The sequence below is a fragment of the Filicampus tigris genome, chromosome 2 (assembly GCF_054856515.1).
Source record: "Filicampus tigris isolate MCC_2025a chromosome 2, RoL_Ftig_1.0, whole genome shotgun sequence".
NCBI lineage: Eukaryota > Metazoa > Chordata > Actinopteri > Syngnathiformes > Syngnathidae > Filicampus > Filicampus tigris.
The window spans coordinates 38,299,465-38,326,462 of NC_141218.1; the positions used below are offsets into that span (position 1 = coordinate 38,299,465).

Here is a 26,998-nt window from a genome sequence, read left to right on the forward strand (position 1 = left end):
TGCTGCTGATGCTCTCACAAGGATAGCGTTGTTGAACGCCCGGTCGTTGACCGCCCGGTCGTTGACGAACAAATCGTTCATCCTGAGGGAGCTATTTCTTTCCAACAACTTGGATTTCCTCTGCCTGACGGAGACTTGGACTGGCGCCGTTGAGTGCACTGCGATGCTTGAACTATTACCGCGTGCATGCTCTTACTTGGATGCGCCAAGAAATTCAGGCCGAGGTGGAAGAACGGTGACTGTTTTTAAAAACAACTTTAAATGTAAACAGTGTATATTCGTCACAGCGCTCAGCAGCTTTGAGGGCACATTCTTTGAAGTTGACAGTGCCGTCCCTGTGCTCTGCGCTGTCATATACCGTCCTCCCAAATACAAGGAGTTTCTGACTGACTTTTCAAAACTTGCTGAAATCATGCTGCGATTTGATCGCATCCTGTTCATGGGGGACTTTAATATTCATGTGTGCTGTCCTGAAAAACCACTGGCAAAGGACTTTTTAAGACTCATTGACTCTTTCAATTTGGTGCAGTGGTGGCTGGCTCCACTCACAAACAAGGACATACTTTAGACTTTGTCCTTTCCTATGGTCTATCGGTCTCAAATTTGAAAGTTTTGGACAATGTGCTTTCTGATCATATGACTGTGCTCTTTGATATAATGCTTTCCAGTGCTGTCAGAGCTAATGCTAACGAGTGCAAAGCCCGTGTTTTTAACCACCTCACTGCTGGTCAGTTCTCTGATACCTTTGATCAGCATTGTGTTCCCTCTTCTAACATAGAGGAGCTCAGCACTTGGTTCCATTCATCTTGCCTTAATATTTTGGACTCCGTGGCTTCATTAAAATTATGCAGCAAAAAATTACACCGGAGCCATGGTTGAATGAGAGCACTTGCACAGCTAAACAGGAATGCCGCAGAGCTGAACGCAGATGGAAAAGACAGGCTGCAAGTCTCCAACCAAATCTTAAAGGACTGCTGGCGTCGTTACCAGAGAAAGGTGAAAGAGTCCAAGCGAGACTACTTGTCATGTCTGATTCAGACAAATCACCAAAATCCACGTGCTCTATTTAAAACAATCGACTCTGTACTAAAGCCCCGTCAACCAATTTGCACGGACTCGTCCCCTGAAATGTGCGACGGATTCATGCAGTTTTTCATTGACAAGGTTGCTACAGCTAGGGCTTTTGTTTCGAACGCCACATTTAACCCTTTTGTTAGGGGAGGGCGATACTGGGAATTTTGGTATCGATCTGATACCAAGTAAATACAGGGTAGTATCGGCCGATACCGATACTTTCTGCTTGGAAATGTTATGATTTTATATATATATATATATATATATATATATATATATATATATATATATATATATATATATATATATATATATATAAGGTTGTGTTTTTTATTAAATAACTACAATGTAAACTTTAACAATATAAAAAAATAAAATACTTCTACTACAACTATTTCAGAACAAAAGTCAAGAGAGTCAAATCCAAAAAAGCAGCAATCTAACGAAATACATATAACAATGTCAACATGTCAACTAAAATACATATCATTGCAAAATGTTTTGAAAATAAAGTCAGTAGTTCAAATAGTGTAAACAATACAATGTAAAAAGCTTTAACCAAAGAACAAAAATAAAATACTTCGACTACAACTGTTTCAGAACAAAAGTCAAGAGAGTCAAACAAAAAAAGCAGCAATGTAACGAAAATACAAATACAACAATGTCAAGTTCACAACCTTCCATTGCACAATATTTTGAAAATAGTCAGAAAGTGCAAATAAAGTAAACAATACAATGTAAAAAACTTTAACACTATAAAAAATAAAATACTTCTACTACAACAACTATTGTTGATTTTTTTGGGCTGAAAAGCCTGTGCCAGAGTACGTTGTCTCTGTGTCTGCGGGGGTATGCAGGCTTGGGGATATCCCCCCCCACCTCCTCCTCCCTCAACTTCGCTTGTAGCTTGTTGCTCTCTGTCGCGTGAGCTTTTTTCATATGTTTGTGTAAATTTGTGGTGTTCCCACAGTAGCGGAGCGCTTTATTACACAAATTACACCAATAGGGCTCCTGACAGCGTGAATGATCCCCACGTGCACTTGTTTATGCTGGCAAGATAGTAGCGGTGGCAAGTAAAGGATTTACAATGCTGAGCAGTGATAAAGCGTTTATCAGTCAACATTCCGTCCAAGTGAATTCATATCTCACTTTGATGAAAAGGACATAATTAGATACATGTGCAAATTGGACAGGTTAAGTATTACAGATCTCTATCAAGCACCAAGAGTGCTTTTAACCAGAGCTGCGCACTTGACGGTCAGACCACAGCCCTCTGACCGCGACCTGGGTGTACCCTTCCGGCCTGGACCCTCCGGCCTTATTCATAAACATTGTCGGCCCCGAACGTGTCTATAACCCCCCAGCCCCCCCACCCCTCCCCCCAAAAAAACAAGCATGCCGCCTGCGATAAACAATAGAAATACTGCATAAAAATCATCACATCTAAAACGAGGCAACAAGGGGATTCCAGTATACAGTACTGTAACATATCTAAAAATGGATGCGGAAAAGTGGGGGGAAACACATTTTTACCTGCTAGAGCGTTTTTTTTTTTTCTAAAACAGAGTCATGAGTAGTGGCGAAAACAACTGTAGACTACTTGAATATTATTAAAAATGTCTTACTTTTGGCAGTTCTCCAGGTAGCCCTTTAGCACCCTAATGGCCTCTCCCTGGTTCCCACTCCCAGCATCAGTCTCCTCCACCTCGACATGCTGCTGACGTCACTCACCGGTGTGCTTGAGCAGATCCCTTTCGCGCTACTGGATCTATCGTCATTATCACCACTTGCAGAACTCGCGCTGTATCTCCATTTGTTGAAAAATGTTTTGTTTTTTTCGGAGCTTCCCCTCTGTTCTCTCTGTTTATGTCCTTCTCCTCCTCCTTCTTCTTCGCCTCCTTCGTCTCATTATTCTCCTTTCTTTCATCTCCCAACTGAATATCTTGTCATCTCCACGCAACCCCAGGTAAAACTGTCTAGAACCACCAGTGGCTTAACGGTATTTATTATATCAACTGCTAAATTCATAGCCAGCTTTATTCGCTTGTAATTTTCTCACCACTCACCACTGGCAGGGCCTGTCCGGTGGGCGTCCAGGAGGCCAAACGAGAAGGCCTTGGCTGGACAAGTCTGGTGGGTGACCCGGAGGCCAGACAAGAGGGCCAGTCGTGTGGGCGTCCAGGGGGCCACACAGGGGATGAAGGCAGCCTCAGGCCTTGCGCCGCTGTAGCAGAATCCAAGAGCAGCCGCAGAGGATGCGCCACCAGAGATGAGTCAGAGAGCAGCCGAAGGTCTTCTACCATCGTAGCAGAATCCAAGGGCAGCAGCAGATGTTGTGCCGCCAGAACCGAGTCAAAGGGCAGCCGAAGGCCTTGCACCGCCAGAGCAGAATCAGAGGGCAGCCACAGAGGTTGCGCTGCCGGAGCCGTCGTAGCAGAATCCAAGGGCAGCCGCAGAAGTTGCGCCGCCGTTACAGTGTCAGAGTCTGGTGGTGCTGAGGAGCTAGGATAGGGGCTTGCATTTGCTGAGGTACCGGGAATAGGGCTTGGTACTGCAGAGGAGCCGGCATGAGAGCCTGTAGTTGCCGATTTGCCGGGAAGAGGGCCTGGCACTGCAGAGGAACCAACATGGAAGCCTGTAGTTACCGAGGTGCTGGGAAAAGGTCTTGGCATTGCAGAGGAGCCGGCATGAGAGCCTGTAGTTGCCGAGGTGCCGGGAAGAGGGCCTGGCACTGCAGAGGAACCGGGTGCCGAGGAGCTGTCATGGGAGCCTGTAGTTGCCGAGGTGCCGGGAAGAGGGCCTGGCACTGCAGAGGAACCGGCATGAGAGCCTGTAGTTGCCGAGGCGCCGGGAAGAGGGCCTGGCACCGCAGAGGAACCGGCATGGGAGCCTGTAGTTACCGAGGTTCCGGGAAGTGGGCTTAGCACTGAAGAGGAGCCGGCATGAGAGCCTGTAGTTGCCGAGGTGCCGGGAAGAGGGCATGGCACTGCTGAGGCACCGGGTGCAGAGGAGCTGGCATGGGACCCTGTAGTTGTCGAGGTGCCGGGAAGGGGGTCTGGCACTGCTGAGGCATCGGGACGGGGGCCCGCATTTGCTGAGGCGCCGGGAAGGAGCCCTGCCTCATCAGCCTGCCACCATAGAGGTTGGGACGCACACGAGACACGAGGGATTGGGAGTACAGATAGTGAGGAATGTAAACTAGAAGAAACGTGATGAACGGGACTAGGTGAAGAAGTACGCAGTGAACGAGGTGTCGAAAAAGGTGGGGAGTGTAGTGGCTTGGGTAAAGGTTCGTAATTATGTGACTTGGACAAAGCTGAGGAGGAACCAGAAACTCTACTCGGACGCCTATGTTGGCCACCCCGCGCACCCCGCGGGGGTCCCGTGTAAATGGCCAACCGGGCACCCAAAGTAGGGTCTGAAGGGAAGGGTTCAGTGGTGGACACTAGGGGTACAGGTTCGGAATCACGCGATGTGGAAAAAGCGGACTTACTGGAGGAACCAGAACCTCTACTTGGGCGTCTACGTTGGCCACCCCGTGGGGGTCCCGTGTAAATGGCCAACCGGGCGCACAAGCTAGGGTCTGGTGGAAAGTGTTCTGGAGTGGACACTAAGGAATCATCATCAGAAAAACGTGACAAAAATTGACAAGGGCTTGAATAGTGACTTACTTGGGAAGGGACACTCGGAAAACCAAAATCAGTGTCAAAACGTGAATCGGAAACTAAGGGATCATCATCGTACAAAAACTGAGGAGGGCTTGAAAAAGCAGGAAGCCCAAAATCAATGTCAGAATCAGAACCAGAAAGGAGATTAACCAAATCATGAATATCTTCACAGTCAGAAAAATCTGAGTCTAAAAACAAAACATCGGCTGTTAAACTAGAAGGGGACTACAAAATTGGGACAAGTAGGTGGCAAAGATTAGAGAGACATGGAAGAAAAGACAGAGCTTAACGAAGGGTTTGGGGGTGGTCAGGGCTGAGGGCGGTTGGAGGCAGACCATGACTTGCAACGGCTAGAGCGACCCATCGTGAAGGAGCAACGCAAGAGGTTCCCAGTGAAAAGGCAAAGCAGCACCCGGTGAGACAATCACTACCTGATTGGAGGTGGAGGGATGTTTAGGAGCACGTGTTGATGTCTTTGGCTTGAGGGATTGTGTCTGAGTCTGCTGGGTCCATGACTGGTCAGTACGTTCTGGCATGTGAGGATCGTGATTTGGACCCATTCGCAGATATGACACGGAAGTTGAAGAGTAAAAAGTATTTATCAAGGAAAATACAAAGTAACAACAGAAATCAGGACTGGAAGAGAGTTTGCATCCTCACTCAAATAAGGTTTGACGTACTGACAATGTGTCAGTGTGTAACTCAAAGATTTAAACTGTAAAAGTTCAAGCCTATATGACATCATAAAGGACAAAGCATAAAAGGACCATAGCAACTGCAGAGCAACTGATACATCACGTAAACAACCAGTTATAACAAAAAGTGTGCACACTTCTTATAACTAGCGATGTGGCTGTTCTCCAAATTAACCATCCATCCATCCATCCATTATCTGTACCGCTTCTCCTCACAAGGGTCGCGGGGCGTGCTGGAGCCTATCCCAGCTGTCTTTGGGCAGTAGGCGGGGGACACCCTGAACTGGTTGCCAGCCAATCGCAGGGCACACAGAGACAAACATCCGCACTCACAATCACACCTAGGGGCAATTTAGAGTATCCAATCAACTTACCATGCATGTTTTTGGAATGTGGGAGGAAACCGGAGTGCCCGGAGAAAACCCACGCAGGCACGGGGAGAACATGCAAACTCCACACAGGGAGGCCGGAGCCGGGATCGAACCCACGACCTCTGAACTGTGAGGCGGACGTGCTAACCAGTCGACCACCGTGCCACCCCAAATTAACCAATCACACTCAAATTTAAGGCTGGTTCACACGGCAGAATAATGGCTCCACAGATAATCTTAGTAGATACTGCTGTGTGTGGTGTGCTCAGCCTGATCTCTGCTGCTCGGAAGAACATCCGACCTCAAATCGAGGATATTCAAAATGTTGAATTTTTTAGGCCCGACTTCGCACCGTGTGTGCTGTGCTCCAAGGACAAACCAGCACGCAGCCGGTTTACAGTGACGTACAGCCAATCAGAAAGCGAGGTGACGGGGCGGCGAAGAAGTGTCACTTTTTTCCACTAATTCGCAAACTAGCGCCACTGTCAAGACAACCTGAGACCCTTTCTGCCTTTTCATCCAACATGTTTGTTTTTTCTGTGCATGAATGTGGTTCGTGTGTGATGTGTTGATCTGCCGTGTGGCGTGCAGTCACACGGTACGTTCAGAACTGTAATACGTGTGATTTTTTTTCGAGTCACATGCGCTCAGAGATTGGAAGTCGGCTGACAATTTTGAAATCCTGCCGTGTGAACCTGGCTTTACATTGAATAAGTCTGGACATTGTTTTAGGTTTTCAAAGAAGAGGCCTGAAGGTTTTGTCCTAAAACTGACTAGTATAGTTCGTTGGCCTGTTGGCAGGACCTGCACCCATGGGGCGGCTCAGTCTGAAAGGACAATGTCCCATAAGGCCTAGATAGACCAAAAAGACGCTGGCCAACAGTGACAGACACTTACCCCGCGTGGCATCCGGCCGGCTGTCGGCACATTACGCTGGAGGAATAAACCGCAACGACAGACAGCGACCATTAAAGTACCTTCTGCACATGCATAAGATATAATACCCTTCCGTACCATCGGCGGCGATAGTCATAATTTCTCAAAACTGTTGGCCGGGAGCGGATTATAAAAATGTAAACAATGCATTCAGCTATAGCTGAATAGCGAAGCTATAGCTTTGCTCACGATGAACTCCCACGAGAAGTAAACCATCACGTTCTTGACACGGTATTGTGATATACTTACATTGTCAACCCTCGCTCTTGTACTAAGAAGATTAAGCCAGCGGAGGCATGCTCACTGTTTTTCCGCATTTCTTACTTCCCGTTGGTGCTCCGAGCGCTGGTTTGCTAGCTAACAGCCAATCAGAGTGACCAAATGTCACGACTGGCGATGCTGATTCAACATACGTAAGCGCCCCTAAGACGCTTACAGACGGGTTACGACACTACGACGGTGGCCACTACACTAAACAGACGGCACATTCAGACGCCACGACGCTTCACGACCTCCAACGTCGGTTTGGTCTATCAGGGCCTATAGACTCACCAACTGTGGGAGTGTGTGGGTTCAGTGTGAACTGGGAGGCGGCTAAAGGCAGGGACCTTGGTGCTCCAATCCCCAACTACAGAAGCTAGGGATGTGGAACGTCACTTCCCTGGCAGGGAAGGAGCCTGAGTTGAGGTGCAAGGTCGAGATGTTCCAACTAGACACACATACACAGCTTGGGCTTTGGTACCAGTCCTCTCAAGAGGGATTTTACCCGTGGTGTGCAAATTTTGGTCCGGGGGGCATTTGCCCACCGGCCATTTTCTAGTGGCCCTCAGAATACATTTATATAAAAAAGTATTTTGACATAGCTTGCAACCCTGTTGGGTGTGAGTGTTCCCCTCTAGGTGTGATGGACAACTACTACTAATAATAAATTCGCTTTATTGAGGATTTCTAGATATGCAAAGAAACTATTGTAGCAAATACTGGCATTAAACATTATTCAATAAATAGACGGCGATTAGAGTTAATGCCTGCACTAACTCTCGATCACCGCTGGGGAGCACCACGCCCGTTTTGGGTTGATTCTTGGGACAAAATGGACAAAAAAGTCCTCATAATTCAGTCCTAATATATGGTCTCTCAAAACATGTAAAAAGTCCAGCACATACTCACGTCACGTTCTTGATCTCATTATGTCTAAAGTTGTTGACATCTCATCTGTTGATGTTAAAGATCTGACTCTTTCAGATCATTTCTGTGTGTTCTTTGAACTACAAATAATCCCAAAAGTTCAGTCAACCACTGTGTCTACTAAGTAAAATAACTTTAAACTCACCAAAAGGGTTGTTGATCGATTAAATAAGTCTTTTATTTATCCCCAACCATGTAAAATGTTTCCAAGTCTCCAAAACTACTTATGTATTCGGTCATAATTATCTCTTTATTCTCTTCCCCGCTCTCAGATCCGTACGTGTGGCTGATGCAAGACCCCGGCCAGTGTCATAAACAGTACACTATTTTGTATAGATGTATATTGATAGACAGTCAAATTGTCTTTATCATACTATTTTAATTACTAATTTAACAAAATGTTAGATTTTAACTGCTTAAATTATTCATGCATTTTAATGGCTTTTAGGATTTATCTTTATGTTTCTTTTTGTGGGTAACAATAACATGTGAAATGATATACACTATACATGTTATAATGCGGCGGCACGGTGATCGACTGGTCAGCACGTCCGCCTCACAGTTCAGAGGTCGTGGGTTCGATCCCGGCTCCGGCCTCCCTGTGTGGCGTTTGCATGTTCTCCCCGTGCCTGCGTGGGTTTCCTCCGGGTACTCCGGTTTCCTCCCACATTCCAAAAACATGCATGGTAAGTTGATTGGACTGTCTAAATTGCCCCTAGGTGTGATTGTGAGTGCGGATGTTTGTCTCTGTGTGCCCTGCGATTGGCTGGCAACCAATTCAGGGCATCCCCCGCCTACTGCCCAAAGACAGCTGGGATAGGCTCCAGCACGCCCCGCGACCCTTGTGAGGATAAGCGGTACAGATAATGGATGGATGGATGGATGTTATAATGCCCGTTGTGAAGTCAATATGTAGGTTTATATGCAGCCTTAGAACGCCCTCCTGTGGTTGTTTGGTGTATTGTTTGCTGACGTTGAAAAGGAAAGAGCTACAATATAATGTGTTAATAATTTCACACATAAGTCGCTCCAGAGTATAAATGGCTCTCCGGGCTAAACTATGAAAAAAAACTGCGCTTTATAGTCCGGAAAATACGGTAATCCAAGTACAACTGCTCTCACTCTTCTTTCTCCCCTGCTCGCTTGCCGTACGATGCATTCATGAACCTCGAAACATCACAACTCAGCAACACACAAATCCGACCACAACACAGACAACCCAATTCGTTACAATATGCTGTTGAACATTCAAAGATTTCAATGCCTAAAAAGCGTATACAATTTCATAAAGACTTTTTAAAGTTACTGTATTTTTTTTCATTATAAAAATAGTTTTAATATAGTTAGCAATAATTGTAACTGCTATTGTATGTATTTTTTTCATCACAAAAAGTGTTTATATGTACTGTAATGACAACTTGGTGTTTTAATAATTTACAAAATTAAGAGATCTTTTTCGTTAGTATATTTTCCATTCTATTAATTTCTTAGAATATCACCCGAATGGTTCGCTTTTATTTATTTTTTAGAAAAAAAGTAGCTTACTTGACATCTTTTTAAAATAAAGATATTAAAAAAAGAAAAATCATTTTTTTGTGTACCGAAAAGTTTCCAAAAAAACGAACCAAACCGAAACGTGATTTAGCATACCGTTACACCCCCAACTCTCTCAGTACAAGGTTAGTAAACATAATCAAACATTACCTTATCGCAATGAGATCAGTCCATAGTTTAACAAAAGCCACATGTGGACCAAAAGCCTCCAGTAAGTATGTGTAATGCCCACCAGACTTCTTAATACAAGATCCCAGTTCAGCATAGGACAAGGCTCCTAGGAAAGATGAAGGTGACAGATTAGCAATCGGCCACTTTTTCGCACAGTGCATTTGCTAATTACAGTATAACTATGTACAAATGAGACTGCTACTTATTCAGCATAGAGTATGAAGCTTTATTTTCACATAGTACAAAGTACACCAGACAGGCCGCAGACCATATCCAGCCTTTGGTACTTTGATTTTAAAAGTGTCTCTCCACAGTATGTGTCTCTCCAGACGCAGTTAATGCAAGGGTTGTTTTGTGTCTTTGTGATTTAATTATTTGTAATTAATTAACGGTCTTCTGATTGGACTCCCTCAAAAGAGCATCACGCTGAAGTTCGGGTTCTGACCAGATGAACGAGATTAATACAGTATATATATATATATATATATATATATATATATATATATATATAATATATAAACAACCTAAAAAAAACAACCTAGTCTTATGCATTTGAGACTTATTGCTGTACCGAACTGTGACCCCCATACCGAGGTACGCACTGAACCGTAATTTTTGTGAACCGTTACACCCCTATGGGGTGTGTGTATATATATATATATATATATATATATATATATATATATATATATATATATATATATATATATATATATATATATATTATATGGACAATTCAATTTGCTTTAAAGCAAAAAACATTCCCTGTTATAAAAGCACACAATTGAATAAAAACTTGCGCATTAGGGTTGTTCATACATAATAATAATAGTAATATTAATAATGATAAAAAAAGGCGGCACGGTGGTCGACTGGTTAGCATGTCCGCCTCACAGTTCAGAGGTCGTGGGTTCGATCCCGGCTGCGGCCTCCCTGTGTGGAGTTTGCATGTTCTCCCCGTGCCAGCGTGGGTTTCCTCCGGGTACTCCGGTTTCCTCCCACATTCCAAAAACATGCATGGTAAGTTGATTGGACACTTTAAATTGCCCCTAGGTGTGATTGTGAGTGCGGATGTTTGTCTCTGTGTGCCGTGCGATTGGCTGGCAACCAATTCAGGGTGTCCCCCGCCTACTGCCCGATGACAGTTGGGATTGGCTCCAGCACGCCCTTGTGAGGACAAACGGTAATGGTAATGGATATATATATATATATATATATATATATCCCACTAATCATCCCCCATGTGACGTGGTCACGAGGCGGCCATCTCAATCTACTCGGCGAAATAGGCAAACAACAAAAATGGACTTTGAACACTTCAAACGCGCCACTAGTTACCCAACTGCACAGGAGATTTTTCAACAGGAAATACAGCGTGAGTTCTATTAGTACGATAAGTGATGAGACCCAGAGCCAGAGTATTAGAGCCAGCACACCGGCAAGTGACGTCAGCATGTCACTTGACTGTAGTCAAGGAGTACGTAGCTTTAGTTGTGCTAAAGCTAATGCAAATAAATATTCAGTTACTGCATGTTCTCTTCTATGGAGCTGCCTTCATTAATTGCCTGCACAACGCTTTTCATGTGCTTACCAGTTGTCACATTGCCCTATTCTGCCCTCTAGTGGTTCAACACATATAATATGTGTTGAGCAGCTTTGCAGCAGGGATATTGAGCTGCTAGCTGTTGGCATGAGGCCATTCTACATCCCGCGAGAGTTTAGTCACGTGATCCCGGTGACCGTCTACGTCCCACCAGCTGCCAGCAGCGACACAGCCTGTGATGTCTTGACTGCAGCAGTGAGCAGGCTACAAACACAGCACCCAAATGCCCTGGTACTCATCTCTGGTGACTTCAATCATGCCTCCCCTTCCTCCTCTCTGCCTTCATTCACACAGTATGTCACCTGCCACACCAGAGACAATAAAACACTGGACCTTTTCTATGCCAACACCAAGGAGGCATACACATCACTGCCCCTCCCCCCGCTGGGCAAAGCTGATCACAACCTGGTGGCTCTCCAGTCTGTGTACAAACCTCTGGTCCGCAGGCAGCCAGCTGTGACCCGCACGATTCAGAGATGGTCTGGAGAGGCCGAGGAGGCCTTAAAGGACTGCTTCAGCACAACTGTGTGGGAAGTATTCAGCGATGCTCACGGGGAAGACATTAGTAGTCTAACGGACACTGTTACAGACTATATAAATTTCTGCATGGAGAACACCATACCCACCAGGACAGTAAGGTGTTTCTCCAACAACAAACCCTGGATCACACCAGACATAAAAGCTCTCCTGAAGGAGAAGAGGAGGGCTTTTGCGTCAGGCAACATAGAGGAGCGGAGGACTGTGCAGCGCCAGCTGAGGAGGAGGATCAGAGAGGGGAAAAGGTCCTACAGGAAGAGGATGGAGGAGCAGCTGCTGCAGAATAACGCCAGGGGAGTCTGGAGGGGCCTGAAGACCATCTCAGGCCACGGACAACCCAAGACCCGGACTGGGGGGGACCTGCAGTGGGCAAATGAGCTAAATCTCTTTTTCAATAGGTTCGATCAGATGCCTGCCTCCACTCAGTCTCTCCTGCTGCAGTCTCCACCTACTCCTCCTGCTGGGCGTGTCACCCCCTCCCCTCTTTTCTCCACAGTCTCCAGCTCCCAGCTACACCAGATAGCCACCACTCCTTCCTGTCCAGCCTTGGCCTTCACAACATCTCAGGTGAGGAACCAGCTGAAGAAGATGAAGGCGAGGAAGGCAGCGGGTCCAGATGGCATCAGCCCCCAGCTCCTCAAATCCTGCGCAGACCAGCTGTGTGGAATTGTCCAGCACATGTTCAACCTGAGCCTGAAGCTGGGCAGGGTCCCCCAGCTATGGAAAACATCCTGCCTGGTCCCGGTGCCAAAGACCCCCCACCCGAAGGAGCTCAACAGCTTCAGACCGGTGGCGCTGACGTCTCACCTGATGAAGACCCTGGAGAGACTGGTCCTTGTCCACCTGCGCCCCCTGGTGAGCTCCTCAATGGACCCACTCCAGTTCGCATACCAGCCTGGCATCAGTGTGGATGATGCCATCATCTACCTCCTCCACACTTCACTCTCCCACCTGGAGAAGGCGGGGAGCACTGTGAGGATCATGTTCTTTGATTTCTCCAGTGCTTTCAACACCATCCAGCCCACCCTACTGGGAGACAAGCTGGAGCGGGCGGGGGTGGCGCACCACCTCACCACATGGATCCAGGACTACCTCACAAACCGGCCACAGTATGTGAGGACACAGGACTGTGTGTCTGACGTGCTCCTCTGCAGCACGGGGGCCCCACAGGGAACTGTCTTGGCTCCCTTCCTGTTCACCCTCTACACCTCGGACTTCAACTACAACACCCCTACCTGTCACCTGCAGAAGTTCTCTGACGACTCTGCGATTGTCGGCCTCATCACAGGCGGAGATGATCGGGAGTACAGAGAACTTACTCAGGGTTTTGTGGACTGGTGCCAGCAGAACCGCCTCCTGATCAATGCGGGGAAATCCAAAGAAATGGTGGTGGATTTCGGTAGGCGCCAGCACTCTTCACCTGCACCAGTGAACATCCGGGGAACAGATGTTGAGAGAGTCTCAACTTACAAGTACCTGGGTGTTCATCTGAACAATAAACTGGACTGGTGCGACAACACAGACGCCCTCTATAGGAAGAGTCAGAGCAGACTCTTCCTACTCAGGAGACTGAGGTCTTTTGGGGTTCAGGGGACACTCCTCAGGAACTTTTATGACTCGGTGGTTGCATCGGTCATCTTCCAGGGAGTGGTCACCTGGGCAGGCGGCGTCTCGGCCCGGGACAAGAAGCGGCTGGACAAACTGGTCAAGAGGGCCGGCTCTGTCCTGGGCTGCTCCCTGGACTCTGTGGACTCGGTGGGGGACAGGAGGATGTTGGCCAAGCTGTCATCAATGCTGGGCAACCCGGACCACCCCCTCCAGGGCACCCTAACAGCACTCCACAGCACCTTCAGTGACAGACTGTTACACCCTCGCTGTGCAAAGGAGAGATTCCGCCGTTCCTTCTTGCCTGCTGCTGTCAGACTCTTTAACAAGAACATTGTGTAGTCTCTACAAACTGGCGGTCATTAGTGCAATTGTGCAGTCCTGCACCTGAGCTCATATCGTGCAATACCCAATATTCCCCACTACTGTAATACCGTGCAATACTCAACATTCCCCACTACTGTTAGTCTAGTTTTATTTTTATCCAATGCTGTTCCTTACATTTCACTACAGCACTGCAGCACTGTCACTTAGAGTATTTTTTCCTCTGTACTATGTACAGGCCGAAATGAGTGTTCCTCATATTTTTTATGTAGATGTAGGTTGGCGTGTATACACATGTGTATATACACATGTTACTGCGTATATCTACATAGGTTTGATTCTAAATGTTTGCCGTCAATGTTATACATTAATGGCCACATTATGCCGCCGCCCCTGTGTGACCTATATCTTTGCTACTGTAACAATGAAAATTTCCCCACTGTGGGATCAATAAAGGCATTCTTATTCTTATTCTTATTATATCATGGATAATGCCACAGGAATCAGCCATTTCACTTCACTGACAGAAACACGACCAGCCTGTCTTGTGTGTGTAATCCGGGATGGTTTTGTTAATTAACTGTTAATATTTAGTACCTTATCCCTGGCTTGCGAAAGTATGTCCTGCGTCCCCAACCGGGACCACAAACTGCTCACATTCTGGTCTGCATTTCGCAGAATTGGGACACACAACACTCTCGTACCCTCCGCGGGAATGCGAAAGTGAAGGGTGCAAGTATGGGTATTGGGATTGGGCCATAATGTCTACCCTCTACCGGAAGCTCCGGTGCCTTGTGACATCGAAGGTGGAAGTGCTGAGTGCATATAGTCCATACGGCTCATATACTGTACTGTATTTGTTTCAGATTTCCGGAAGTTGTCACCAACAGTATTTCTCCTACTGACCAGAAGATGGCGACAGCGTAGCGCCTGAAGACGATATTGTGAACTGTGCTGGAATGCCATTTCTGTCCTAACTTCCACAAACTCAAACTACCCGTGTAAAAAATTGTTGGTATCACTGTTAAAGAAATGAATAAAGAAAATGATAATAGAATAAATAAAATAAGAAAACCACTATCTCACATCAGGGTTTCTTCTTCAGGATTTCTTCAATTGTGTGTCATTTAGAAAGAAAGATCCAACATAAACAGAGATCCAAACATTACATGAGATTTTATTTTTATTTGTGTCCACAATATTAATATGCCATGGACACAAAATGGTAATGTGTGACCATGAAATAGATGTGATTTTTTTTAGATAAATCTGCTGACCCACAATTCAAAAGCAATGTCTGATTTTCAATGGTTAATTTTAATTAACTTGCCATTTATAATAATAATAATTATTATTATTATTATTATTATTATCATTATTATTATTATTATTATTATTATTATCATTATTATTATTATTATTATTATTATTATTATTATTATTATTATTGTTGATGTTGTTGTTTGGGAGCGTTTGTGGAATTAGGCTGAGATGGAGCATTACAATACATATCGCCATCTCCTGGTCATTGTGAGAAATACTATCATCAAATAAAGCATCATCCAAGATGGCTGCCAGCACTGTCTTTCTTTGTCTTCTTGTCAGTGTGTTCTGAATTCACGTGTTTTATAGTCTGTTTCTTATTTGCTTCAAGCTAAAAAGTTGGCGAAAGAAGGCTTAGTCTCACATGGACTTTTATGGACTTCAAAAGTGATTGCTTCAGCCTGGCCTTCCATCTGCTTCAGCCTGGACCTCTGCCAGCCGGACCTCTGCTAGCTTCAGCCTGGCCCTTTGCTAGCTTCAGCCTGGCCCTTTGCTAGCTTCAGCCTGGACCTATACTTGCCTCAGCCTGGCCCTCTGCTTGCTTCAGCCTGGCCTTTCACCTGCTACAGCCTGGCCCTCTACTAGCTTGAGCCCGGCCCTGTGCTAGCCTCAGCCTGGACCTCTGCTAGCTTCAGCCTGGCCTCCCACCTGCTACAGCCGGCCCTCTGAAAGCTTCAGCCTGGCCTTCCACCTGCCACTGCGGTGGTGCACCCCGAAGCCCTCACCTCTCTTGCATCTTATGTGAGTGGTTTAAATTCCAGTCATCTTATTTTGGCTGGTGACTTAAATCTTGACTGGTTGGCTGACTCTTCTGATCATTTTAAAATTGTCTGTAATTCACTCTTTAACTCAACTAATTAATTTCCCGACCCGCCCAAATACTAAAAACCCTTCAAAATCTTCCTTACTTGATCTCATCCTAACAAATGCTCCCCACAAGAACACTGATACAGGTGTGTTCGCAAATGACCTGAGCGATCATTGTACCATTGCAGCTATAAGGAACTCCAAGCTTCCAAAGTCAAAGCCCAAGATTATATGCAAAAGAGATGTTAAAAACTTTTGCATCCCAAGTTTTATGCATGATGTAGCTGCCTTCTAGTGGAGTAGACTTGCTTTATTTGATGATGTAGACTTAGCTCTGCATTACTTTTATGATGAATTCCGCCGTATTGTTAATAAGCATGCTCCTTTTCGGAAGTTTAGGGTAAAGGGGCGAAATAATCCTTGGTTTACCCTGGGAATTGGAAACCTCCTCAAAGGGCAAGACAGTGCTCGGGCGGCTCGGAAAACAAAGACAGAATTGGACTGGCTCAGCTTTCGTCATCTTAGAAATAAATGTACTTCCCTTATTAAGAGAGCTAAATCTGACTTTTATTTGAACAAATCCATAAAAAATATAAACAATCCTAAAAAATTCTGGCAAGGCATAAAATCTTCCCCAGGTAGATGACCGCTGATTTACCAAGTTTCTTAATCACTCAGTCTGGTATACTGTCTGACAATATAGCTATATTAAACTGTTTTAATAATCATTTTATTTCTGATGGGTCATTGTTTGAGTCATTAAATCCTAAAGTGAAAAATGCTGAACTGACCAGTGTTAACGCAACTTTAACACAGATGACTGGGAGTAGACCAATCACTTGTCCAGTGAGCCTGTATCTGTCTCTGAGGTTGATAATGTACTGAAGAGGCTGGACACAAATAAAGCGTCAGGGCCTGATAAAATTTAACCATTTTTCTTAAAGTTAGCTGCCGATTTTATTGCTGAGCCTCTCTCACATGTTTATGTGAGTCTCAGTAGCAACAAAATCCCTAAAATCTGGAAGTCATCATTTGTTCTCCCCATGTTGAAAGGGGGTGAACCCACAAGTGTCAATAACTACAGACCAATCTCTAAATTGTGTATTTTAGCGAAAGTGTTTGAAAGGATTGTTAGTGATCAACTAAAGGATTTTTTAGAATCAATCTTATCTCCATTCCAGTCTGGTTTTAGAAAACAGCACAGCACTGTGACAGCTGCACTCAAGGTTTTAAATGATTTAATCGAAGCACTGGACAGTAAAAAATACTGTGTTGCTTTTTTTTATTGATTTGTCCAAAGCATTTGACACAGTTGACCATAATCTACTGATACAAGCCTTACACGAGATCGGCCTTTCTACATGCAGCTGCCTGGTTTGCCAACTACCTTACCAACAGAACACAATGTGTTCAGGTGTCCGGAGCTGCCTCCTCTTTTCTGGACATTGCCAAAGGGGTGCCTCAAGCCTCAGTGCTAGGACCCATTTTATTTTCAATTTACATAAATAATTTGTGTAACAATCTGTCAAATGCGATGTATCACTTTTATGCAGATGACACCATCATTTATTGCTGTTTAGCCTCACTTACTCAGGCTTTCGAGTTTTTACAAGTTGCTTTTAATGTTATTCAGTTTGGCTTACACAATCTTAAACTGGTTTTAAACAGATAAAACCAAGCTTGTGGTTTTCTGTCGTGCAAGAGCATTACCACAAAACATGCCAAACATTGTAACATCAAATGGAAAACCTATAGAGATGGTTTTAAATTACAAGTACTTGGGATTTTAATCTTGATCGGGACCTTTCATTTAAAACCCATATAAATAATTTGGTCTCAAAACTCAGGGTGAAGCTTGGGTTCTACTTCAGAAACACATTTTGCTTCTCCATCAGGGTCAGAAAGAAGCTCGTGTCAGCAAACTTTTTGCCCATAATTGATTATGGTGACGCACTATATTCCAGTGTATCATCCTAACTTCTCCAGTCATTGGACTCTGTCTTTCATTCAGCGCTTGGATTTGTCATTGGTTGTAGTCATCTCACCCACCATTGTGAATTGTATCTGAAATCAGACTTGCCTCCCTTGAGTGCACGCACATCAGTTAACGCTAATTTATATGGCTCTCTTGGGCTCTCTCTTCGCTCCCTTCTTATCTATGCAGTGTTCTACATAAGACAAATAGCTGCTATGCCTTGCGTTCCTGCACTACTCTTTTTTTTTATCTGTTCCTCGTGTAAGGACTAAATTTGGAAAGAGCGTTCAGCTTTGCTGCCCCTTCAGCTTGGAATGCCCTACAGACTGCTAAAAGTCACTGAACTGATCCCACTTGAAGCATTTCGTTCAATCCTGTGGGCCAAACAATGGGAGACCATTGAAAAGCGCTTGTGTTTTCAATCTTAACTTGTTGTGTCAGTTTGTACGTTGTTATTGTAAAATACTTTTGCACCTTAAAATTGTATGTGTTATGTGTCTCTTGTAAATGTTGTATGACATGTGCTGCTGACCTCTTGGCCAGGTCACCCTTGTGAAGGAGATTTTGATCTCAATGGGTTTTTATCTGGTTAAATAAAGGTTATAAAATAAAATAAATAAATAAATGCTGTCGTTGACAACTTCCAGGAATTTAAAACAAATATACGAGCCGTATTTCGATTTGTGTCTCGTGCTATATTCTATTTTCGTTTTAGAATTGAAAATTAAAAATCAAATTGATTTGAGACTTCTGCTTATTCGTTCCTGACAACAAACTAGAAAATTAAGCTGAATATCAATTTTGGTGTTTATATTTTAAAATGAAAATCGAATAACCAGTCGTTTTTCCATTTTTCATATCTGCTTTCAATCATAGCATCCACTGACCAAACGAGACATGGACCAGGTGGCCAGGCGGCTGTCCCTGACTGTGACCGTGACTTTCAGTCGCTCGACTGTTGTGCTGCGTTCACGTGACAGAGGAAGAGAGTCGGGAGGGTGCCGGGGTATGTGGAGGGGGGCGCATATTGGGGCATTATTTTCACACGTTTAACCCTCATGACATATTTGTCCATTTTAAGACTCTTTGATGTCTTTCATGTGTTAACATCATAGAAAAAGCATAGAAAAAAAACACTCTACGGAGCTGAAATTTCACACAGGACGTTAAAACACATCAAGGTTCAAAATGGCACAAGCTGTAATCTTTACACCACTGCATTTGGGAGTACACATATTTAGCTATTTGTTCGACCAAATGTCCATCTTTTGGCACATTGACTCTCATTATAAACACCAATTTTCAATACACTGTAAACCTGATGTTCTGTAATGCATTTCCTGCGATGACCGCTCAAATCTCTTCACGAGCGTCTTAATTACACGTGCGTACACGCGAGCATTGCAGTGCTTTGGATGGACGCATTGGATTGCAGTGCAAATGTTCTTATTTGAAATCCAACACTTTCATTGGTCGTGTGGGAGGGTTTATAATTTAAAAAATGCTCTTGTTGATTGAATCTCAACTCTTATTGGTCTGTGTTTGAATTTTTTTTGTCCTCCTATTGGTTCAAATCCTTTCCACGTCAGTATATATGTTGGTCAGCTTACGTTACTTCTCGGAACTGACACTCAGCGATGGCGAGGTATTACACAATCGAGGAAGCTCAGTGCGCGGTTATGGAGGAAGAAGCTGGGAGTAAAACATCTCATATGCATGGAAGATGGAGGTCAACACGGAGAAGGCTCCAGGCGTACAGTGGGAGACCAACGTGGGCATGCGCGTGGTATTACAGCTGTGCGCTGATTTGGAGGGTCACACCGTGACAGTGGACAATTTTTTTGTTCCATCCGCCTGGCTCAGGAATTACAGAAAAAAATGACTCTCGTCGGGACAATTAGGCGCAACAAGCCTAAAATCCCTCCACAGCTCCTGCAGATGAGAGGCAGAGATGTTCTGACGAGCTTGTTTGCCTTCACACCCAAAATGACCCTCGTGTCGTACATCCCGAAAAAAGGGAAAAACGTCAGAGCATTCAGCTCAAAACATCGAGAACCGGCGGTGGTGGAGGGAGTCAAGAGGAAGCCCAGGATAATTCTGGACCATAATAAATGCAAGGGTGCGGTTGATCACCTCAAACAGGTAAGCACACATTTTACCTTTTATCCAAGCTCTATATAAAAGCTGCTTTGTCCTCTGATGTAATCTGATGTTTTTTCTATGTCTTGTTTTTGCAGGCACGTGGCACGTAGTCGACCGACGGCAGTCAATGAGGTGGCCCCTGCGGCTTTCTTTTTTACATGTTGGACATCTCTTGTTTCAACGGATTTATTTTATTTGCAAATGGGAACCCAGGATGGAACCAGGGAAATACAAACAAAAGGAGACTTTTTTGAAAGAAGTTGGAATGGCACTCATTGCGCCCGAAATTGACCGCAGAGGGCGGCGTGCTCAAACTGAGGGTTCCCAGCAGGAAGAGGCCAAAAGGGGCCCTCACCAAAGAGGAAGCAATGTGGCTTTTGCAAAAAGCCAATAAGAGCCTCAAACTTGTGCAAAATGTGGCATGGCTGTCTGCTGCCAGCACGTGAGAGAATTGTGTTGCAATTGTTTTAAAAAAAAAAAAAAAAAGTTCATTTTTCTTGTTCCTGTTTTTATATTTGTTCATGTTGTTGTACTAGTTTGTTCAGTAGTTGTTGGTTGTTTAATTCATATAAATTCTGTTAATTCAAATGTTTTCATAGTTGGGTTGTTACGTTGACATTTTCAAGGTTCTAATTACCTTGTATAACATTTTCCACTCTGATATACAATATAGGACATATGTCAAGTTACGGTCATAACACTATGGTACTTTTGTTGTCCATTAATGGCCTTTAAAAAAATGACACAAAACTATATATGTATTGATAGCTAAGGCCCCCCTGAACATTTTGAGTGGTTGTAAGTAAAAAAAGAATAAAAATCAGAAATTACTTGGTTCTAACTAGGATGTGCGCGACTAGTCATTTAACCGTTTAACCGTCTACGATTTATTAAATGTTTAGTATTTTACTAGTCAGTTAAACGCTGCATTAAGAATCACACATTTTGTTCCTCACGCCTCGGCCTCTGTGAACAAGCTAAGCACCAAGAGAGAGAATTGCTCCCCCCCACCCATACACACACATATTGTAGGGGGCGGGGACACTAAGTTTGCAGAAGGAAAGTCAATTCTGAAGATGTCGAAACCACGAAAAACAACGGCACCGTTTGGCAATATTTTGATGCAGCAGATGAAAACAAGGTCGTCTGTAGGCTTTGTAAGCATAAACTCGCTTACAACCACTCTCCCGGAGCGACGAGAAACCACATCCAAAGTAAATCTTGATGTGAACCTGCAGGTCGATGGCGGCGGGGCCAGTCAGATGAGCATGAGGGCGTTTGTTCCAGCCAGGCGCTGCGATGCTCACCGCACAGCAAAGATTACCCAACTAATTTGTAAAAAGACGCTATATGCTGCCGCTTTTTAAACAGTTGAGTAAGCTCGGTGTGTGGTTATGGAGGAAGAAGCTGGAAGTAAAACATCTCATATGCATGGAATTTGGAGGTCTACACGGGGAAGGCTCCAGGCGTACAGCGGGAGACCAACGTGGGCATGCGCGTGGTATTACAGCTGTGCGCCGATTTGGAGAGTCACACCGTGACAGTGGACAATTTTTTTGTTCCACCCGCCTGGCTCAGGAATTACAGAAAAAAATGGCTCTCGTCGGGACAATTAGGCGCAACAAGCCTGAAATCCCTCCACAGCTCCTGCAGATGAGAGGCAGAGATGTTCTGACGAGCTTGTTTGTCTTCACACCCAAAATGACCCTCGTGTCGTACGTCCCCAAAAAAGGGAAAAACGTCAGAGCATTCAGCTCAAAACATCGAGAACCGGCGGTGGTGGAGAGAGTCAAGAGGAAGCCCAGGATAATTCTGGACCATAATAAATGCAAGGGTGCGGTTGATCACCTCGATCAAGCACAAGTTTTACCTTTTATCAAAGCTCTATATAAAAGCTGTCTTGTCCTCTGATGTAATCTGATGTTTTTTCTATGTTTTGTTTTTGCAGGCACGTGGCACGTACTCGACCGGACGGCGGTCAATGAGTTGGCCCCTGCGGCTTTCTTTTTTACATGTTGGACGTCTCTTGTTTCAACAGATTTATTTTATTTGCAAATGTGAACCCAGGATGGAACCAGGGAAATACAAACAAAAGGAGACTTTTTTGAAAGAAGTTGGAATGGCACTCATTGCGCCCGAAATTGAGCGCAGAGGGCGGCGTGCTCAAACTGAGGGTTCCCAGCAGGAGGAGGCCACAAGGGGCCCTCACCAAAGAGGAAGCAATGTGGCTTTTGCAAAAAGCCAATAAGAGCCTCAAACTTGTGCAAAATGTGGCATGGTTGTCTGCTGCCAGCACATGAGAGCATTGTGGTGCAATTGTTTAAAAAAAAAAGTTCATTTTTCTTGTTCCTGTTTTTAGATTTGTTCTTGTTGTTGTACTAGCTTGTTCAGTAGTTGTTGGTTGTTTAATTCATATAAATTCTGTTAATTCAAATGTTTTCATAGTTGGGTTGTTACGTTGACATTTTCAAGGTTCTAATTACCTTGTATAACATTTTCCACTCTGATATACTATATAGGACATATGTCAAGTTACGGTCATAACACTATGGTACTTTTGTTGTCCATTAATGGCCTTTAAAAAAATGACACAAAATTATATATGTATTGATAGCTAAGGCCCCCCTGAACATTTTGAGTGGTTGTAAGTAAAAAAAGAATACAAATCAGAAATTACTTGGTTCTAACTAGGATGTGCGCGACTAGTCATTTAACCGTTTAACCGTCTACGATTTATTAAATGTTTAGTATTTTACTAGTCTGTTAAACGCTGCATTGAGAATCACACATCTTGTTCCTCACGCCTCGACCTCTGAACAAGCTGAGCACCAAGAGAGAGAATTGCTCCCGCATGCGCGTGGTATTACAGCTGTGCGCCGATTTGGAGGGTCACACCGTGACAGTGGACAATTTTTCTGTTCCATCCGCCTGGCTCAGGAATTACAGAAAACAATGGCTCTCGTCGGGACAATTAGGCGCAACAAGCCTGAGATCCCTTCAAAGCTCCTGCAGATGAGAGGCAGAGATGTTCTGACGAGCTTGTTTGCCTTCACACCCAAAATGACCCTCGTGTCGTACATCCCCAAAAAAGGGAAAAATGTCAGAGCATTCAGCTCAAAACATCGAGAACCGGCGGTGGTCGAGGGAGTCAAGAGGAAGCCCAGGATAGACTTTTTTGAAAGACGTTGGAATGGCACTCATTGCGCCCGAAATTGAGCGCAGAGGGCGGCATGCTCAAACTGAGGGTTCCCAGCAGGAGGAGGCCACAAGGGGCTCTCACCAAAGAGGAAGCAATGTGGCTTTTGCAAAAAGCCAATAAGAGCCTCAAACTTGTGCAAAATGTGGCATGGCTGTCTGCTGCCAGCACATGAGAGCATTGTGTTGCAATTGTTTTAAGGAAAAGAAAAAAAATCATTTTTCTTGTTCCTACGCACGCATTGTAGGGGGCGGGGACACTAAGTTTGCGGAAGAAAAGTAAATTCTGAAGATGTCGAAGCTACCACGAAAAACAACGGCACCGTTTGGCAGTATTTTGATGCAGCAGATGACAACAAGGTCGTCTGTAGGCTTTGTAAGCATAAACTCGCTTACAACCACTCCCCCGGAGCGACGAGAAACCACATCCAAAGTAAATCTCGATGTGAACCTGCAGGTCGATGGCGGCGGGGCCAGTCAGACGAGCATGAGAGCGTTTGTTCCAGCCAGGCGCTGCGATGCTCACCACACAGCAAAGATTACCCAACTAATTTGTAAAATGACGCTATATGCTGCCGCTTTCTTTTGTTGAGGGCAAACGGTTCGAAAAATTAATGCTGTATATCGAGTCTGAGTACGTGGTGCCAAGTCGCAAAACAATAACGGCCCAACCTCGAGAGTAGCCATAACCAAATGAAAGAGTAGCTACTACGAGCGTTTGAGCGGGTCAACCATGTGGCCAATGCCTTAACTACAGACGTATGGACTTCCATAGCCACCGAATCTTACATGACTATAACGTGTATAACGTATGTGGACGAAGGACATCGCAGCTGTGTGCTTCATGCGCCTTGGAGGAAAGACACACAGCTGAAAACTTGGCTGCTCTCCTGTGGAGTGTGATGGGTACGTGACACTAGAAAATAAATTGTCGCCTGTGTGCGTGATAATGCACCTAACATGGCGAATGAGACCCTGCTGGACTGGGAGTCGGTACCATTACTCATTACATTATTCATAATAAATGGCATGCATCGCATTGGCAAATGTCTCAGAAATGTAATCCTCTTTCAATTGTTCACTTTTATTCTGTCAGTTGTTGTTACATCATTAGAATTTAAATTAACAAACTGTCCTGAATGTTTGGGCTAGAATAGCCCCTACTGTAAATACACAAAACATTTGCATTTTAAACTTTGAATTCGATATGTATTAAATTTCAAGTTTTCTTGCTTATAGACTAGTCGACTAGTCACAAATAAAATTTGAGTCTAGTCGGTGGGCAAATTAGTCGAAATTCCCATCCCTAGTTCCAACACCTCATAAGCAGAGTCATTTTGGGACAAATGGCCTCTTATAGGGCATTTTATGTGAAATTGCCATTGTCTAAAAAGGGACATTAAAAAAAAAATGTTATGACTTATTCAAAGCTCTAATTAGGCCATATGAAATACTCCAATTTGTTTTTTATATATATATATATATATATATATATATATATATATATATATATATATATATATATATACACAGCATAGTTAGTTTTGCTATTAGCATACCACAGCTGTTATTGTCCATAGAGGGCATCAATAAAATAAAAGAAATAAAAAACTCTATGTACGCGTAGCTCTGTTCCCTCTGAACATTTTGAGTGGTTGGGAGTGAAAAAACAATCAGAAATGACAAAAATATACCACCTCAAATGCAGAGCCATTTTTTGTTCAAAATAACTAACAAAGGGTATTTTATGTACAACTGCAATTGTCAAAAAAATCATTTGTTATGACTTATTGACTTATTCAAAGCTCTAATTAGGCCATATGAAATATTCCAATTTGATTTATTTTTTTGATATATACAGCATAATTAGTTTCGCTATTAGCATACCACAGCTGTTATTGTCCATAGAGGGCATAAAAAAAAAAAACGATATATGTATGCATAGCTCTGATCGACCTGAACATTTTGAGTGGTTGGAAGTGAAAAAACAAACAGAAATGACAAAGTTATAACACCACAAAAGCAGAGCCATTTTTTAGACGAATAAATGATTGTGTTGCAGTTCATTTTTACGCCCCAAGGGTTAATCGTGCAGCTTTTCTAAAAGATCGTGCCAACAATGACTTCAGTAAACTGTTTAAACGAAAACACAACAACAAAAAATAACTTTCCAAAGGGCACTTTCTTGAGAGAGGGCAGGGGGCAAGTGTTTCAGCAGCACCTGAGGTCTATCTGTGCACGCCACTGTATGTATATACCTGTACTCAAGTCACACTCACACAGTAAACAAAGCGTTCTCCCCCGGACAGAAGCTGTCTCTGCTTTGCCAGGAAAGCGCAGCTACGTCACACAACCGCTGTGTACATTAATAAAAGGCCCCTTGCTACAACAGACAATGCGGAACCAACAAGCATATTTACAAAATGGTCAATGTAGATTAATAATCCACAGAAATAACCCTTGGATTGTTTAAACAGAATATGTCGAGTTTTGAGAATGTTCACAAAATTAAAATAGCAAAATATAAAATAAAATATTTACTGGGTAAGTACAAATACAGAGACAAGAAAAGAAGAGACGAGGCTCGGAGAACCTTGAGCGAGGAGCTTATCATACCTGCACTGTAAAAATGTTTGGGAAATTAACATCAATATGCTTTAAAATCATGGCATCAAAAACAATGAATCGGTGTGTATTTTAAGGCAACATATTGTAAAAAAACAGAACAATTGTCAATTGTTAATATGTCCTTGTAGAATTGATATAACACTGTATTTTAGACATTGAAAAATTGTTTCACTTCAACCAATGCAATACAGTTAAAAAGACAATATTGCTTGGTTTAAAGTACTGAAATAAATTGTACAGTGATCCCTCATTCATCGTGGTTAATGGGGGGACAGAACCCGCCGCAATAAGTGAAAACCGCAAAGTAGAATCGGACATATGATTATTATTATTATTTTATATGCTATTTATTGTACAGTTTTATTTTGGGGGGATTTGCGCCTCTGTTACACTGTTGCGAACCCCCGACATGGTTCCCACACTTGTAAATGCTTGTTAAACATTCAATTTAACTTTAAAAATGCAAACTGATGAATAAATAGGCTGCAGGCTGTGATAAGAATTCAATTTAGCTTCGACCGCGGCAGCTGACGATCACGGCGGAATGTTCACTAAAAACTAGGTTAAAGTTTTATTTTTTATCATAAAATTGACTTTCCTTAACTAGAATGCCATAGTCTAATTTATCCAATCCTGCACTTTAAAACGCTTCCTGTCGTCGTCGTCGTGAAAGTGAAAGTAAAAACGTCCGCTTCTTCTTTCCCTGCATTTCTTCTTCGTTCGCTTTGTTGTCTCCTACTTCATTTAAAAACGGAGAAAAAGCACGGCCACCAGCTAGGGATCATGCATTAACTTTGTCTTTGCACAATAACATCAATAAAGTCCTTTGGATAAAATGCAATGCGGGATTGTAGTTAAGGTAAGCTGTTTTAAGACAACCTAAGACAAAACTAACAAACACTTTCACACTTTATTTGGCGATGTCTAAGTCGTGTCGGCCAGGAGTGCGCTGCGTTCACGACATGAGTGTAAGAGCTTCAGGATCCACCACACACAGACATCTGCGAGATATGGGTTTCAGCTGTCGCATTCCTTGTGTCAAGCCACTCTTGAACAACAAACAGCGTCAGAAGCGTCCCGCCTGCAGGGCTGAAGACAAAAAGGATTGGACTGATGCTGATTGGTCCAAAGTCATGTTCTTGATGAAAGCATATTTTGCATTCCTTTCGAAACCAGGGTTCCAGAGTCTGGAGGAAGCGAGT

At 43.8% G+C, this 26,998-nt stretch overlaps 1 protein-coding gene across 5 annotated transcripts in view; it reads right to left on the reverse strand.

The window, feature by feature from the left end:
• slc7a11 (solute carrier family 7 member 11) overlaps positions 1-26,998 on the reverse strand; it is a 105,523-nt gene that overhangs the window by 61,828 nt on the left and 16,697 nt on the right. For all 5 annotated transcript variants that reach the window (XR_015085770.1, XR_015085771.1, XM_086024119.1 and 2 more), the window contains exon 2: positions 9,637-9,763. Coding sequence is in view for 3 of the 5 variants with exons in the window: in XM_086024119.1 (XP_085880245.1) it covers positions 9,637-9,763 (127 nt within the window). In the remaining 2 variants the exon portion in view is untranslated. The remainder of the gene's footprint in view (positions 1-9,636; positions 9,764-26,998) is intronic.